At 41.9% G+C, this 13,318-nt stretch overlaps 1 protein-coding gene across 4 annotated transcripts in view; it reads right to left on the bottom strand.

Moving 5' to 3' along the window:
• The window catches only part of CDK5RAP2 (CDK5 regulatory subunit associated protein 2), a 101,598-nt gene extending 94,764 nt beyond the window's left edge, over nt 1–6,834 (bottom strand). For 2 of the 4 annotated variants that reach the window (XM_054007341.1, XM_054007344.1), the window contains exons 1-3: nt 6,501–6,834; nt 5,915–5,982; nt 2,531–2,598 (exon numbers count right to left, since the gene is read on the bottom strand). In XM_054007341.1, the coding sequence (XP_053863316.1) occupies nt 2,531–2,598; nt 5,915–5,982; nt 6,501–6,553 (189 nt within the window). In that variant the 5' untranslated portion in view covers nt 6,554–6,834. The remainder of the gene's footprint in view (nt 1–2,530; nt 2,599–5,914; nt 5,983–6,500) is intronic. The other 2 variants (XM_054007343.1, XM_054007345.1) reach the window with 1 other exon arrangement.
• Between the last annotated feature and the right edge of the window lie 6,484 nt (nt 6,835–13,318).

Below are 13,318 nucleotides of genomic sequence, written 5' to 3'. Positions count from 1 at the left end.
TGAGCAAGTTAACACAGTTGTAGGAATTTTAACTCTGAGTCTCCAGTTTTGACTTATTTTTCTTTAAATTTCCTTATTTCAAAATATAAACAAAAAGAAATAAACCCAACAGGTTTCTTGAGAGAAGTTGACTCTGCGATTCAAGTACGATCTATACAGCCAGGTGCCATATGACAGCATCAGTAGGGAAAACAGCACTTGTCCTTTTCAATTTAACTGCAATTTCACTTTTGCATAAAGCCACTTTTATACAAAATGACATCTGTCACCACAGGCTGTGGTTTCACTGCACAGTAACAGTTCCTGCCAGAGGAGGCCATTTTCCAACAACAAAACTGTAGTTAAATGGTTGAGAAGAAAAACAAAACAAACAAACAAAAAAATAGTCCTTAGCCACGTAACCAGACATTCCTCCTTTCCGCTTACCAGCGCAAAGTAAATGGGGAAAGGGCGCAGTTAAAAAGTCTTTTTCCTTTCACTCATTTAGCTGCATTTCCAGTTGCACACAAAAGCAAGCTTGGTGCAAAAATTCCTTCTACTGCAAAGAAACCAGACCATACAAGCACTTAAATTCCTATTTCTATGCATGTTCAAACTTCAGCCTCTACACCCTAATTCCTTAGGGCTCAGAACATCCTGTGGGCCTGCACAAAGATGGAAACTTCTTTGCATGAATCTCCCCACTGCCCATGCAGGGGTCAACTGCCTCCTCTGCTCTGTTCTTCCTCTCTCATACAGGTCAGGGACATCACTCACATGGAGAGCAGCATACCATTCCCGTCCCATGTCCGGCACAGAATCCACTGAAAGGTTAATGCGGCCTCAGGATGCATGCACTGCAGACAGTAACTTTTCTTCACAGCCACTCTACATGGAAAGCGGCAACATCAAGCATTATCTGTAGCTTTGCCTGAACTAGGATTTAAAGATGTGATGAGATCACACTTCCAAATACTAGTCTAGACAAGGTCTGCAGCTGCCAGGGAACTGGGAGTGGAGAAAAGACCCTTAAGAAGGGGATACCTGGAGCCAGCATGGAGGCCCATGCAGAGATTGCCCTAGCCTCTAGCAGAACCCAACATCCATGAGGACAACCTTGAGAATTTGAGGGTTCTGAACCATAGGGAGGAAGGAAGGATGGATGGATGGAAATCCAGTGCCTGTTCTGTAGGGAGGAAAACACAACCCATCTCTCTTTTCCTCACATGGAACTATCTGGGAGAGACTCCGCAACGGGAATCTCATGGAGTTTGCCCAACTCTCCGACAGCACTTTTCCTTGGAAATGGACAATCTGAATCTTTAAAATTACCAAGCCACCCCAAAGTGATTATTCCTCACTGGGTAGTCACATGCTATGTTTAAAATATTGAGCTCATCTGAATGCAAAAAACAGTAACAGTTGTTTGAAGCAGGTTATTCCTACCCCATCTAATATTTGATGGCTCAAAAAAAGAGAATCAGACAGACAAGGAGTTTGTAAGAGCTTTCGCCAAAGCTTTCCAGAACAATTCATGTTTGGACTGACATCAAGCCTGTGAACAGCCCAGAAGAATTTGAGAAAGGTACAGGAAGCTGAAAGAAGGATTTAGAATGGAGATAAACACTCAGCCATAACAATCTACAAAATGCAAACAAACAATGCTAATTTTTTAATCAGCTACACATTTTAAAATCATATGTCCCAAAAAGTAATTAAGTCTTATCTTTTGAATACCAGAAAGATCCTACAACATATACGAGGGTTTAGTTATGTTACAACCATTCAGAGATCAGAAATTGCTAGCTTTATTAAAAACTGCTAAATAATTTATTCAGTTGAAATCCCTCACATTTGGGAAAGTGGCAACCCCTCACCCCCACATTTTCACAAAAATGTTCATTATATTCCAATGAGCTCCAGTAACAAGTTTTCCAAACCGAATCTGACAACAGTACGATTCTGTTCCACATAAGTCTATCAGTTAAAATGTCATTGCCTGTTAAGTCAAAAATGCATTTCCTTATTTGTGTTACAAACACATTTGGCTAGTAAATCTGATGGCAGAAGGTATTGATATAGCACTCAATCATTAAAAAATTATGCTGTCCCTAAATCAATGCACATTCAGTAATTCTTTGAAATATGAGGCTGCAATTGATTCCTTTTAAGTAAAATTATGAAGTCAGACAAATGCCATATATTGTATTGTAAAGATATACACCAATACTATTCTTTAGGAGGAGTTTTGAACACAGAGCTGTGCCCACTGTTATTCGGCAACTAAGATGGGGAGTTTGCTAGCCCTAACAACAGGATTTTGCTTCAGTCTTGAAATTTACAGTTCAAAAATGGTGTTAATCATGGACTTCAATGGAGCTATGCTAATTGACACCAATTGAGGTCTTAGCCCAAAGTCAGCATGCATTTATTTATGGGTCCCCATGAAGTTATTGTACATCTCTGTCCTGTCAGTAGTCAGTTCCGCAGCACACTGCATAGGATTTAGTAACCAACTCGGTCACTAAATTTACATTACAAATGTACTTACATTTTCATAATCCTTCATGGTCCGAGCTCTGGTTGGTGAAACTGCATCTTCCGCCACATCCAGTAACGCTAGACATTTGAGAAGACAATTAAAATAGATCCAAACACCAAAGGATGCAAAGGTACAATTTTATTTGGAAGAGGTAAAAAGCTTATTTTAATAATCAGAATGTATTAAAAGCATTAAACACATTTGTCATTTCATGTCCCCTTTTTACATTATGGACTAAACAAGTTATTGTGACAAAAAACAAGAAAATCCAGACAAGATGTACCATAAGCATCACTGTATAAGGTGTTGAGCACCAGCAACACCCATTTAAATCAATGGAAGTTGAGGGTGCTCATTACTGCACAGTATTGTCCCACACAAGACCAAGACTTGCATACATGGAAGATGTAGCAAAGAAATATTAACTACTTCTCTCTATATATATGGATTATAAATAATCAAAATGTTTCTCCCCCATATACTCATTCTGCAAGAACCAAAATTTATCAAGGGATGCAAATATGGCACTAAGGCTGCTGTTAACATATGCAAACGTTTAAAAGAGGGGGAAAAGAGGTTCTGTACAAAAGATTTCAAGAAGCCAAATAATACACAAAATGTAACATTTTATATTCTCTCTCTCTCTCATTGAGGTACCAAGGTCAGAGTTGTCACAATTTAGAGGAAATATTGAAATAAGTACTTTCAAAGTTATCAAGTAATTCTATATACTCTAAACAGCCTTTCAATATTCCCAGGAATGCCAACCAGCAGTCTTCAAACCTGGAAGATTTGATTAACCTGATGAGATAGATAGTTCGTAGAGCACCTACAGTAACAGGATTATAGCCATACTGCAATGTAGATATATTTCTTATAATTGCTTGCTTTCATATTCAATATTCTTCCAGAGAAGGTGTATGTAAATTGCTTTCATTATTGCATGGCAGAAGTTATATTGTAGACTGAATTTCAACTATTTGGCTAAAAACAAAAAAGAATAGTGGGCAGAATAACATTCAAAATAAGAGGCCAAAAATTGGCTCCCAGAACACAAAAAATTATTATAATAATTGTGCATTATTAGTTTTCATAGAATCATAGAACTGGAAGGAACCTTGAGAGGTATTCTAGTCCAGTCCCCTGCACTTGTGGCAGGACTAATTAGCTAGACCATTCCTAACAGGTGTTTGTCTAATCTGCTCTTAAAAGTCTCCAATGATGGAGATTCCACAGCCTCCCTGGGCAACTTATTCCAGTGCTTAATCACGCTGACAGTTAGGAAGCTTTTCCTAATGTCCAACCTAAACCTCCCTTGCTGAAATTTAAGCCCACTGCTTCTTGTCCTATCCTCAAAAGTTAAGAAAAACAATTTTTCTTCCTCCTCCTTGTAATAACCTTTTATATACTTGAAAACCAGATTCATGCCCTCTCAGTCTTCTCTTTTCCAGACTAAACAAACCCAATTTTTTCCATCTTCCGTCATAGGTCATGTTTTCTAGACCTTTAATCATTTTTCTCTGGACTCTCTTCAATTTGTTCACATCCTTCTTGAAATGTGGCGCCCAGAACTAGACACAATACTCCAATTGAGGCCTAATCAGAGCGGAGCAGAGCGGAAGAATTACTTCTCGTGTCTTGTTTACAACACTCCTGCTAACACATCCCAGAATGATGTTTGATTTTTTTGCAACAGCATAACACTGTTGACTCATTTTTAGCTTGCGGTCCACTATGACCACCAGATCCCTCTCCACAGTACTCTTTCCTAGACAGTCATTTCCCATTTTGTATGTGTGCAACTGACTGTTCCTTCCTAAATGGAGTATTTTGCATTTGTCTTTATTGAATTTCATCCTATTTACTTCAGACCATTTCTCCAGTTTGTCCAGATCATTTTGAATTTTAATCCTAAACGCCAAAGCACTTGCAACCCTTCCCTGCTCGATATCATCTACAAACTTTATAAGTGTACTCTGTATGCCATTATCTAAATCATTGATGAAGATATTGAACAGAACTGGACCCAGAACTGATCCCTGTGGGACCCCAAGGTTATGCCCTTCCAGCATGACTGTGAGCCACTGATAACTACTCTCTGGGAATGGTTTCCCAACTAGTTTTGCACCCACTTTATAGTAGCTCCATCTAGGCTGCATTTCCCTAGTTTATTTATGAGAAGATCATGCGAGACAGTATCAAAAGCGTTACTAACGTCAAGATATACCGCATCTACCACTTCCCCCAATCCACAAGGCTTGTTACCCTGTCAAAGGAAGCTATCAGGTTGGTTTGACATGATTTGTTTGAGAGAAATCCATGCTGACTGTTACTTATCATCTTATTATCTTCTAGATGTTTGCAAATTGATTGTTTAATTATTTGCTCCATTATCTTTCTGGGTACAGAAGTTAAGCTGACTGGGCTGTAATTCCCTGGATTGTCCTTATTTCCCTTTTTACAGATGGGCACTATATTTGCCCTTTTCCAGTCTTCTGGAATCTCTCCCGTCTTCCATGACTTCTCAAAGATAATCATCTATGTTACTTCAAAATAAATAGTTCAGGCTGTATTTTCTCCCAAACCTGCAGTAAGATGAACACACAGCCATCACACCATAAAGCAAAACATGCCGAATTACTATCCCTGCTCAAAACAATTCAGTAATACCTGATGGTAATGCTTTTTTTAAAACATAGATGTATAAGGAATCTGCAGTGTGTAACTGCACTACAGCTGGAAGGTCTGGTGAGAGACTTTCATGTGATATCCCTAAAACAAAGCACTAAGTAAACCACCACCATCTTCTCTGATGATTAGTACAAGAAGTTCAGGAACAGATTCTGAAAGCTGCTAAATGTCTTGCAGGATCAGAACTTTAACAACAGAAACTTAATAGCTTGGTATCTTGGACTAACACCAGTTTCTGCAGTGATAGCTTGAATGTATAAGGTTTGTTGATTTTCTTAAAGGGACATTCAAAAATCTTATGTTGCAAATATAAAGATTTATTTGATTCGGTTACTAACATCTATTAAAAGTGAATAGGACTTTCATGTTTACTTTTCACTATTTATGCTCTTTGTTAACTTTTGACATTTCTACCAGCTGGGTAATTAATTCAGTTTCACTTTGTAGTCAGTTTCACTTTCAGCTTCAGTGCTGCACTATCTGGATTGCAAATGCTGTGGGAATGATTAATGGTTTGGAAAAATAAGCAATCACAGGGACATCACAGAAATGTTTCTATTGGTCTTCACTGCTGTAAGAACCAGTTAAGTCCCTGCAAATAAGATTTTTATCTTTAAAACCTAATTTTGCAGTCTCCTAAAATTAACATTTAATGTGTTCTTGACCCCTTCCTTTTCACCATCACAGGTTAGCTGCCCTTACCTCCACTGACTCCCAGGCCAATGCGAGGTTCATCTCTGGAGACATCTGGCAGTCTGGAAACACTGACGCTAAGAGCGAGACAGGAGGCAAATGCAGTGATGGAAAGTTTAGAAACCCCACAAAAAGTCCCTCCTCCGTCAAGATTTCCAGCAGCAATCCCTCACACAGTACGGGACAGATACCGAGAGGGAGGGGAGGGATGGGATCTAGGTAGCAGCCTAGCACCCCTTCCCCAATATCAGACATGAAGAGCCAAGCAGCCTCCCCTGTGTCGAACCCAAGGGACGGAGGGATATAAACAGCATCCCTGCCCCAGTGTGAGACCCAAGCAACAGCAACCTCCACCAACCTCACACTCAGGGGATGAGGGGCTCAAAGGCGAGCAGCCCTGCCCCCCCGCCCCCGATCAGATCCAGCCCAGGGAATGGGGGGGGGTAATCCCGAGCGCCCTTGCCCCCCATGCCAGACCCCTGGGAGCGCGCCTGCCTCCCCCGGGAGATGGGGGCGTTAATCCCGAGCGGCCCTGCCCCCACCATCCCCCTCCAAACCAAACGGTCCCAGGCTGCCTGTCCCGCTCCGCTCCTACCTGCCGCTAAACTCCACGGGCAGGGTGAGATCCTCCCCCGGCAGCGAGTCCATGGCGGCTCCGAGCCCCGCAGGGACCCTCCAGCGGCGGCGACTCCGGTTGTTATTGTCCGAGTTTGGCGGCTTCGTTGGAATTCAAACGGCCGCAGCCGCTTCCGCCATCTTGTATAGCCGACTGTGAAGCCGCTGAGGCCGATCTGGAAGGGCACGGGAAGCGGGCACGATAGAAATCGATGGGGGCGCCGCCATCTTTGCTAAGGGCACAGGCTGGGTTTGTGGTCAAACGCCATCTTGCCTGAGGGCAGACATTGCAGTGACCACGGGCAGCCGCGTTCAGGACTAAGAACAAAGGAGGTAGTGAATGTGGGCCGTCGCCATCTTGAGTAAGGGCAAAAGAAGGTGTCCTAGGAGCAGCCGCCACATTTAACAGAAGAGCGAGGGAGGATGTGACCAGGCGCCATCTTTAGTCAGGGCAGGAAGGTGCGCATGGGAGTCGCCATCTTTAGCCAGGGCACAGTTGGCGTAGGAGGTACAGTGTCGGGTGGAAATGGTTAGGATCCCACAGTGTGTCACACACTACAGCTCTTTAGACAAGATACTACAGCCACTTCTGGGGTAGAGAAATACAGGGGGTAATAGGAGCCTATATAAGAAAGAGACCCAAAAATCAGGACTGTCCCTATAAAATCGGGACATCTGGTCACCCTAGAAGGGGAGTAGCTCTGAAAGTGAGACCCTCATCCAGCCCCCCAAATAGGGTTGCCAACTTTCTGATTACAGAAAACTGAACACCCTTGCTCCGCCCCTTCTCTGAGGCCCCACCCCTGCTCACTCCATTCCCCCTCCCTCCATCACTTGCTCTCCCCCATCTTTGCTCATGCACATTCATTTTCACCGGGCTGGGGTAGGGGGTTGGGGTTTGGGTGGGGTGAAGGCTCCTGTTGGGGGTATGGGCTGGAGATTTGGGGTGCAGGAGGGGGCTCTGGGCTGAGGCCAAGGGGTTCGGAGTGTGGGAGGGGGCTTGGGCTGGGGCAGGAGGTTGGGGGCAGAGGGGTGTGGGCTCATGGGGGGCCAGAGATGAGGGGTTTGGGGTACAGGAGAGGACTCAGGGCTGGGGCAGGTGGGTGAGGGCTCTGGCTGGGGTGCAGCCTCTTGGATGAGGGGTTTGGAGTGCAGGTGGGGGCTCAGGGCTGGGGTGGGGGGGTGAGGGTTCCAGCGGGGGGTACAGGCTCTGGGGTGGGGTCAGGGATGAGGGGTTCAGGGTGCGGGAGGCGCTCTGTGCTGGGGCCGAGGGAGTGTGGGAGAGGATGCAGACTCTGGGATGGAGTTTGGGTGCAGGAGGCGGCTCAGGGCTTGGGCAGGGGTTGGGGTGCAGGCTCCGGTTGGGTATGTGGGCTCTGGGGTGGGGCAGGGCTGAGGGGTTTGGGGTGCAGGAGGGGGCTCAGGTGGGGCAGAGGGTTGGGGTGTGGGAGGGGATTTGGGGAGCTGGCTCCAGGCAGCACTTAGCTCGGGTAGCTCCCCAGAAGTGGCAACATACTATTTCATCTCTGGGAATGGATTTAGAAAAACTTGAAACTATTATACCCAGTTAAAATAAAAGTGTGTAGTACCAGACACTCAAGTACTGCACTGCAAGATATATACTTATGCAGGTACTACAGATAGAGAGATTCATAAATTTATCAGGCCTAAATGGACCAGTGCGATCTAGTGTGATCTTCTATATAACACAGCCACAGGACTTCCCTGAATTAAATCCTGTTTGAATTAGTGCATATCTTTTAGAAAAACAATCAATCTTGATTTAAAAATAGCCAGCGATGGAGAATCCACCACACCCCCAAGTAAATTGTTACAACCACTCATTACTCTCAGTGTTTTCAGCCACATGTTATACCTTTGTCTGCGAGGTTGAAGAACATGTTATCAAAATGTTGTTTGCCATATAGGTTTTATAAACTGTGACCAAGCTACCCCTTAACCTTCACTTGGTTAAACTATATAGATTATGCTCCTTGCGTCTATCACTATAAAGTGTTTCCCAATCCTTTAATCATTCTCATGGCTCTTCTCTGATGGATAGACAGGTACTTGGTGTAACATACCTAGTAAACAAGTAAGTATAAATCATACAGCCATAGTTTCATCTAAAAGAGCTGGTGCTGTCACATACAGGATATGGTGGGCTAATTATCAGTACGGCAAAAATCATGTGACTGTACATAGTTACTAAAATCCCAGGATGGAATTACTGTAATAATTTCAGAGCTTTTTGTTATTTTAGTAGCTGTCTATGGTATAATAAAAACCAAGAGTTCTACTTTCATAATAATTCAGCCTGAATATACTTGAAAATAATTTTTCTAAAATTGATTTGCTTGCCCAGTGAAGAGATAAAAGATAGTCAGAAAGTACTGCAGAAGAACTGGTGGTTTGCCAAAATGATTCGCTTAACTATACATTGCCTGTGTTTTGTAGCCGGAGGGGTGTTACCTTTTCTCATTGTGTGTGTGCAATTTCTGTTACTGCTACTTTCATGCAGCTAGGTAGATACTTGAATACAATTGAAAGACATAAGAGTCAATTTTCAAGATTATCTACTCCAGAAAAATGCATGGTATATTTCTTCAAATGGATTATTTTACCTTTAAAAAAAATAAAATGAAGGTGACCACCTCATATGGAATTCTGTATTTCAACATTATTTTTACATTTCATCATAGAAGCAAATTTATATTTATTTAAATGTATATGTAAGATTATCTCAAATTTGTTTTTAACTACATATAATATTTCCAATTTAGTTAGTGTGGCATACCCCTGTGCTAACTTGATCAATTTCTTCCTTTGGTAAGCACAGCAGCATGCTAACTATGCATTAGAAGGTTAAACTGTCACGCATACACACAAATTGTACAATAACAGAAATGAACTCACCCCCCAAATCACTTATATGGTCCCCATCACCATAGTATGTGAGTGCCTCACACTCATTAATTAATGACTGTATTTATCCTCACAACACCTATGAGGTAGGGAGATGCTATTATCCTAGAGATGTTTAATGTTACATAGGAAGCCAAAGGCAGAGCTGGGAATTGAATGTAGATCTCCCAAGTCCCAGCCTAGCATTTTTACCCCTGGACCATCCTTTCTGTCTTCTTTGTCCTATCTTTATTCTAAGCAGCATATACATTAGTTGCTTTTTATATTTTGTTACTGAAGCTGGAGCTTTCCAACAATCACAGGGCTGTATTCCCTGTTATAGCATCTGTTCTTGCAAACATTTATATGTTTAACTTTCCTCACATAAGTATGCCCCCTGAAGTCAATAGAATTATTGAGGGCTATGTAGTGCAGGAAGGGCCTGTGTGTGTTTGGGGTTATTGTGTCTGGGTTGTGTGGATTTGAAAGGGTGGCAGTTGGGCCCATGGGTGAGCAGTTGGTCCAAGTCATCTACCATCTGTGCAGTCTCCCTCATACAATCAATGAAACTGTTGAATGCAAATAAGCTGTAGACTAAGGGTGGTGATTGGTTGAGTTATCTCTGATATCACAAAGGCCTTGGGCTCTTGGCAGGGCATAGATACATGCCTCACTGTAGGTATGTGCCATATGGACATAATTCATAAAATCAAAAGGTCTGAGAATTTAAAAATTGGATAACAGACTCCAGACACCAGCGATGATTCAACCTTGTCATATTCTGAATTAAAAGAACCCTCAGCCATGCTTGTAGCTGCTTCCATCGCTTCTTACTGACTCAGACATTTTAGGCTTCAGAGTGACATACTGAGTGACATTCCTAGATTATGTAGAGATGTTTGTATATTTTAAAAGATCTTTAAAACTTTCTGGCGGGATTTAAACGTTCAACTGCCACATTTGTAATATACGAACATTTACCTGCCATATTTGTAATGTAGGACTAGGCTAGTGCATGAGTCAGACAGTTTCGTGTTTAACACTTTCACTGACTATTCTACTTCCCTTGTCCAAATTTTTTTGGGTAGGAGGAGGGAAGACCCCAGCATCAATAACGAAAAGGTAAATACTTTCAGTTTAATGCTCTGCAGTATTACCTGTAATACAAGGAAGTAACACCTGAGTGAGAGATGCTTGCCTAATTCACATCTGCTGGATCATACCCATGTTTATTTATTAGATTCTTTTTATTTGGACTGTTGGATTTCACTTATTCACCCTAACCAGCTGGGCTAGATCAATGGGATTCTTAGCTCTCCGAGACATAGGCTTGGAACTGGGACAAGCAAGTGAGCATGGACTACAGTACTTTCACCATCATCATTCTGAAGTGCCCTTCTTCTCCATGTACATACAACTACTTTCTCTTCCAAGACAATCTGAAAGCCACATATAAGCCTGTAAAAAAAAAAATCACCCAACTTGCTAACAGGTGTTGTGCTGTGGGGGTTCCCAACCACAGGTACGTATACCTCCACTGCTGTTGTAGGCTTCCCCTCCGTACCTGTCCTAACCTTAGTGCATTACTGTTGCCCACTTCTCATTCAATTGTACATGTGCAGACACAGAACAGCGCTGGGGTTACAGTGCACAAAACTGATTGGGAAATGTCAGGCAATGGCTGGCAGAGCTGAGAACTCTCTCTCTTAACTGGGTGCAATAGAAAATCTTTGGTGCTATGCAGTTGGGGTCTGATCCTGTGAAGTACTGAGGGCTTTGAACTCCTGTTGACTTTGATGCGAGTTCAGTGTGCTGCTTACCTTGTAGCAGTGGGTCCGATGCTGTGATGCTTTCAGTCGCTGCTGGTCTGACATCAGTTTCAAAAGCAAGTCTGCCACATGACGGCAGTACCGAATCAGGCCAGGCTGGTTCGAAATTTCTTACATAACATTAGGATGGATATTAGAGAGATCTTCTTTAAATATGTGACAGTCTGTTTACTTGGTACAAGAAATGAGCCAATTATTGATGTTAAATGAAGAACTCTATATATTATAGTTCATTTAACATCAATAATTGGCTAATTATTTAACATTGTTAATGTTAATCTGATTAGCAGAAGGCAAGTCATTAACTGCTTATATAGGTGTGTGTGTGTATGAATGACATATGGCATTATATTAGTGACAATCAACAACAAATCTCTAGGCAACGCAATTACCTTTTAAGTGACATAGGCCAGTGCAGCGTATGTCCTGCAAAAGAGACACCCATATGTTTCTGCAGACACATGCTGTGTAGCCATCCAGATGAACCACCACTGTTCAAATTAAATCAGCTGGCCCACCCTTGAGAAGGTAAATTTACATTTGTCTTGCAAAGGGACAACTCTTTCTGATCAAACAAAAAGATAAAAACAATCAAATGGACCATTAACTAGAGTTATGGGCAATTTCCATGAGGTTACTGCAATGTCTATTTTACCAAATCTGCGGCAGCACCATAAAAGTTGTGAAGGAAAAATATGTATAGTTTTGAAGCAGTTAACGACTTGCCTTCTGCTAATCAGATTAACATTACTTAGCCTTATCTTAATTAGCAGTATGTTTTAGGAGATTATAGTAAATCCTCATACCAAGAAGTTGTATTGGAAAAGCCTATCATCCATCCTACATTCTGGCTGAGCTCTTTGCCATTTCAGAAAGGAAGTACAAAATGAAGGGGAGCAATGGAGACCTCGTCACTGCACATGTGATTATGTGGCTCCACAGGCCAAAGGCTCAGAGGGAAGAGTGCAACAGGTGCACACCTCACTACAGCCCAAGGGTTGTTGTATCAGTGGCAGAATAATTGTGCTCATGCTTAGCCTTTTTACCTGGGCATTCTTCAGAGGAACAGGACTTGCTGCAACGTTCTCAAGTCACTCCATAAGGAGCCTGATCCTCTCATTAATAGCCTGATCCTGCTCCCATTCAAGTCAAGAGCAAAATTCCCATTGATTTACAGGATCAAACCCTTTCACTGGTGTAATCAGGAATAAATTAAACCAATAAAAGTGTAGAGAATTAGAAACACAAGCCCTTCATTTTTTAAGGCCCCGTTCAGTAAAGCACTTAACACATGCACACATTCTGAATTCCCATTAAGTTATCCCCATTTCTTAAGTGCTTTGCTGAATCAAGGACAAAGAGCGTCACAAATAACATTCAGTGACAATAGCAGTCTTACCATTTGGTAGTTACTTCTCCATTGTGAGTGGGAGTTAACTTCCTAACAATGACAAGTGAGAAAGAACTGTAAAGGTTCCAGAGGCAAAGCTATAAAAATCTTTTTTGCGGCTATAAACAGCCTTTTATAATTCATCAACTCCTCAGATGCAGATTTCAGAGATACCTGGTCCGCACAGAGTTCCTTTGAAGATCCCAATGTAGATGTGGATAACACCCATGATACTATGGTCTTCTCTAATTTAATTTTTACATGATTGCATACTTTTATGCCAAAATAAATCTGTATCAGTATTACACCCCTACAGTGAGTAGAGACTAATTGACAAGCTATTGAGCTGAAAAATTAGTATGCGTTAGCAAGAATATAAATAAAAATAAATAGTCAAAAGATTTCACAGGGCTTTAAAAAACAAACAAACACTGATAATATGACAGATTATAAATTGTGTTAGTAAATGTTTGGTGTTAAAAAACACTTCAGGCATAATTTTGATCTCACTTATATAGAGCCGGAATAACTTCATTGTCACGAATGGAGTTATTGGTATGAAGTCACATTCAAGCCCTTAGGACTCAATCCAACTCCCCATTGACTTCATATGGGACTTGGTAGCAGCCCTTAGACTATATTTAAAAACAAAACAAAAGCAAAACCCCAGGTGAC

This window comes from Malaclemys terrapin, chromosome 17, assembly GCF_027887155.1.
Source record: "Malaclemys terrapin pileata isolate rMalTer1 chromosome 17, rMalTer1.hap1, whole genome shotgun sequence".
Taxonomy (NCBI): Eukaryota; Metazoa; Chordata; order Testudines; family Emydidae; genus Malaclemys; species Malaclemys terrapin.
This window is presented reverse-complemented; position numbering and strand designations above follow the sequence as displayed.